The 4,819-nt window shown below is 37.7% G+C and overlaps 1 protein-coding gene across 1 annotated transcript; it reads left to right on the plus strand.

The window, feature by feature from the left end:
- Window positions 1-2,979: 2,979 nt before the first annotated feature.
- LOC105036306 (auxin-responsive protein SAUR32) lies at window positions 2,980-3,903 on the plus strand. Its single transcript, XM_010912069.4, has one exon. It carries the CDS (start codon window positions 3,328-3,330, stop codon window positions 3,682-3,684), a length of 357 nt encoding a protein of 118 aa, XP_010910371.1. The 5' UTR covers window positions 2,980-3,327; the 3' UTR covers window positions 3,685-3,903.
- Window positions 3,904-4,819: the final 916 nt, after the last annotated feature.

A 4,819-nucleotide genomic window follows, 5' to 3' on the forward strand; every position in this document is an offset into this window, starting at 1 on the left:
GCAGGGGGTAGTGTTATGATGGTTACCGTGAGTATTTTGGATCAGTATGCCAACCATGGAACATTTCAAATCTTCAAGTTATCATTGGGACTGCTAACTTAAGAGCAGAGCTATATAACGTGCAGAGTAGTTTGTGTCTGGTCTATTGATGTTTTGTCCAATGCATTCCATTACCTCAGTAGGCCAATGTTTTAGCACGTGGACTATCTCTGTTATCACAGCTGACTCACTTCATGATGTATGCAATAGCTATCCACCCCGAGTGGATAGACTCAAGCATAACCAACTCTCCTAATCTCATGGGAGTGATTGAGGGCTGAAATATCTCACCCATTATAGCATGTTGAACAGCTTTCTGCAATCTCGAGATCTCATAATCTTCAAACAGCTGTGTGACCAGCTATTCGACAGTCTTCTATATAAGCAACCAAAGCTTCGAGGATTAAGATAAGCTAATCGATCCCTCTAAGAGAACTCGTTGCTGCTCTTATTATTCTCTGAGTCTGACTTGAGATCAGATGGTCTTGTCGAAGCAAAAATCTCTGATTGGACTTATTTTGTAAGTCACTTCAACGCCAGCATCCTTATACGAGGCTCAGCCATCTTTTCTCCAACCTCGATCAAATCGAGCAGCAACAACAAAAATATCCATCCTTTGAAAAAATTATGACATCCTGTAACATTTTATGGCCTAAGATATCATAATATGGAAGGTATTTTTTTGTTCCATCATTTTTTAATACATATTGCAGTTTTATTTTTTCGTTTGAAAATTTTGAATAATGAAAATATCCTTATTTTTTATAAAAAAATGATAACATCATATGCATATTATAATATCCTATATTATATTATGACATCTCATGGATAAAAATTATGACTTTCTGAATACAGGATATCATAATATGGATATAGGATGTCATAATTTTTTTTAAAGAATAGAGAAAATTTTGTCATACAAAATTTTTAAATAAAAAAATCGATCTATAGACATTAAATATGTATTGAAAAATAATAATTATGTGAATAAATTAGATAATATGGTACATTTCATATTGGATTTTCTATGTAGCCTGCAGTGCACAAAGAATTTCCCGTGATCTATGATGTCACCTTTCAAGGCTGCGTTTCATATGGAAAGTGGAAGTATTTTTTTTTTCTTTTGCTTTTTACGAGGTTATAAGCATTTGTGTTTGGAAACTAGAACTAATTACTTTTTTTAACAAGTTATATCCGATTTTTTTAAACTAAGATTCTAATAATAACCGTAGATATTAAGCACTTTACGCAAGGAATACCTTATGCAATTTTTTGTTCCAATAATTTTTTTTTAATTTTGGCATAGAAAAATTTGAGTGAAGTATATTTTATTTTTTTCCTTGGTTTCATATTATGAAAGGTGTTTAGAAGAAATAAAATATTCCAAACATTATCTCTGTTTAACTCCTATATCAAATACTGCCTAAAGGTTTAAAATGAGAACTATCATGACATTACGGCATCAAGTATTACAACTCCAAAGGGTGTTAATTTATTGAAAATATGTATTCTACCCTCCACCAAAGGGGAAAATAAACGTGTGTATGAAACAAGCATCCGAACCATCATTTTTTTTAAAAATAATTTATTGTTGCTGTCATATGACATGAGAAACGCAGTTATTATATTTTTAAATATTATTAAAAGTCAAAGGGAAAAAAGTTGTGCTAACGATTTTATAGGTATTTGGATTTTATAAATTAAAGAAATAATATCGTAATACATAAATAGTGGTTTCAATAAATATTTTATATTGCTATTGTTTTTTTACATTTTCCATTATAATGGCTAATAATAGGGAAGATCTCGAATGAACTACGTAAACAAAGACGTTAGTCGAGACAGTGACCATCGAACCCATCCGGAGAAGCCTGCACCAGATGCCCTTTTGCTTCGCATTTTATTCTTGTACTAGATTTCGTAGCCAGGATTTTGGATACGTTCTCGACCACTATTTTTATCTTTTGTTTTTTCCTCGTGGTATCAAGATATTTCTCAAATTTTATAAGAAAATTAGAAAAAGAAAAGGAGATTTTGCGGTTGGGTTTTGCGGGAGTAGTTTTGGAATTCTGGATCTCAACGCAAGGAATCTCACTTGGCTTAAGAAGGCATGCAGAAGGGCGCCGCAAATTGACACTTTAGGCATTTCCCAAACCTGTCCCCTCCTTCCAGTTGACACCTCCCCCAGCACCGTCCTTTGTCCTTGTTGTCATCCCTCCTACACGTGTCATCATCATGCTCCATTTCTACCCTTCACTGCCACCACGCGTTTCTCCATGTTTATCTTCCTTAAAGAAGAATTCTATTCTGAGACGATTTCTATATAATATTTAAATCCGCAAACAATACCTGTTTTTTGAGTGGTGATTCTCAAACTACGCTTGAGAAAAATTTATAATAATTATCAATTTCGCCGACAATAGGTGGAGCTAGTCGCCCAACACCCCAACCTCAAATAGTACTAATATGACCCAGCATCATGTTTATGTCGGGTCGATCACTAAAATGATCATATGATAAATGAAGCTTATGGAAAGGAGATGGGGTGATTGGAGTTCACTAGATGCATGCAGTATGGGACGTGGTTTTCTCATGCACGAATGCTGCAGCAACTCAAAATTACTCAATAAACTCATGTCTTGCATGTTTTTCGTTCAGCGGCACACCTCAGAGGTCAATTCAAAGAGAGAAATTACTGTAAACCACACTAGCTGAACGAATTTGTAAATTCTATTGAACGTGAAGTTAAAAAGAGAGATTTTACCTGAAAAGATGGGATGGAACGGCCACGTCCTAATCCTATGGGAGTTACCTGTGAACCGCGCAACGGGATTTATTGACCGGTCACTATTGCTTTTGCGTAACGACTGCGGAAGGCCAGATGTTTGGAAAAGCCATAGAAAATATAATAAACAAAGACCTCTCATTCTTCCCCACTCTTTGATTCTGCTGCTCCTACTCCAATAAGACTCTTTCCAAACCTCGCCGCCTTCTTTACCAAAAAAAAAAAAAAGAAAAGAAAAAAAAAACTCGCCGCCTTTACATGCACTGAAAGGGGAAAAAAAAAACTCCTCTCTCGAATCATCTTGATCCTAGCATTGATCTATGCTTGTTCTCTTTACTAAGGCCATGTCGAACGTTCCCCTCTCTATTTGCAACTCCTCTTTGATCCCTTCCCACCTCCCCATCTTCAGATGTGTTCCCTGACCCTTCCTCCTCCCTCTCTCTCTCATAGTTGTAAAGTTTTCCTCTTCAGTTAAATCCTTGGATCATTGGGCTGAGTCTGAGATGGGGGTCCACCTGCACCTGCCGCACCTAGGGCACGAGAAGAAGAAAGAGGAAGGGGCGGTGGGAGTGCCGCCCAAGGGGTGCATGACAATAAAAGTGGGACAGGAAGGGGAGGAGCAGCAGCGGTTCGTGGTGCCGGTGATGTACCTTAACCACCCGCTCTTCATGGGCTTGCTCAAGGTGGCGGAGGAGGAGTACGGCTTCGAGCAACAGGGAGCCATCACCATCCCGTGCCATGTCGAGCACTTCCGCTATGTCCAGGGCATCATCGACCGCGACAACGCAGCCGGCTCCGGCGGCCACCACCACCACCACAACGGCCACCACTTCCACCTCGCCGGGTGCTTCAAGGCCTGAGATGGATCGGAAAGAAGAGCGGAAGGGAGAGGAAGAAGAAGACAAGCCCTTGGATGCACGATCAGGATTTGTGTTAAAGGATTAAACAAACAGTATTGCAACTACTTTTTCTTTTTCGTGCTTTTCCTTTTCAGATTTTTATTTCTTCTGAGAAAAAAATGGAAGTGTAATTATAAGGATAAAGTGATGGCAAAAACAACGGACAGATTTCCAATTTTATTCTCTCTCCTTTCCCCCCCGTATGATTTTCTCTTGTTTTTATTGTTCGCTTGTTTTGCATTTAGTTCTCATCGAGAACAGGTATGCTTTTCGATCTCTTCACAAGAAAGAGGGACAGAGAAGGAGGGAGTGAGAGGGGCAGGGGGGCGAGTCTCTTGTGGTGGCGAAGTCCGTAGATTCGTTTCTTTGAAGCCGAGAGGCGAGAGGGGCCAAGCTTTTGATGATATCTCCCCTATGGTTTTCCACTTGCTAATGGACTGTTGGTTTACCGGTGATTAGGCATGCAAAAAATTTTGTCGGTTATTTAACCTAGCAAGAGCAGATATAAAAATTATTTTCATATAAAAGCATGCTGATCTAATCTAAATCACCTAAAGGTTAGTTAACATGCATAAATAAATTTCATAAATTGATTTAAAATCAAAAGAAAAAATAATTATCTTAATCGCTTTTCTTTGATCTTACTCAGATTGGATCTAGCGGATGTTCGAAATTTCAGTCAGAGCTACACAATCATCTAGCCTCTACTAGTATTCACATAGAGTGAAAGAAATATGCGATAGTGCTATGCATGTAATTTTTAAAATTTTGTGCAGTAAAAAAGAAAGATTAAATATTTTAATTTTAATCACATGCATAAGATCTAATCTAAACTACCATCCCATGATCTATGATATGAAAAATAGACACATTAGATCTGAAAATAAAAAGCATGCATCGATCTCATCGATGCTGAAATCCTAGATCTAACTATTAGATCTAACATTGCGATCAAGATAAGATAGAAATCATTATCAAACCAATTTGATATTGATTTCCTCTGGTCCAACGATTAAAGAAGGTGTTCCTCAGGTCGTTCGTAGCCACACGAAGTCGTCTAGTCTCTACAAAAAAATTCATACAAAGATTGGTGCAG

This window comes from Elaeis guineensis, chromosome 12 (genome assembly GCF_000442705.2).
Source record: "Elaeis guineensis isolate ETL-2024a chromosome 12, EG11, whole genome shotgun sequence".
Classification (NCBI taxonomy): domain Eukaryota; kingdom Viridiplantae; phylum Streptophyta; class Magnoliopsida; order Arecales; family Arecaceae; genus Elaeis; species Elaeis guineensis.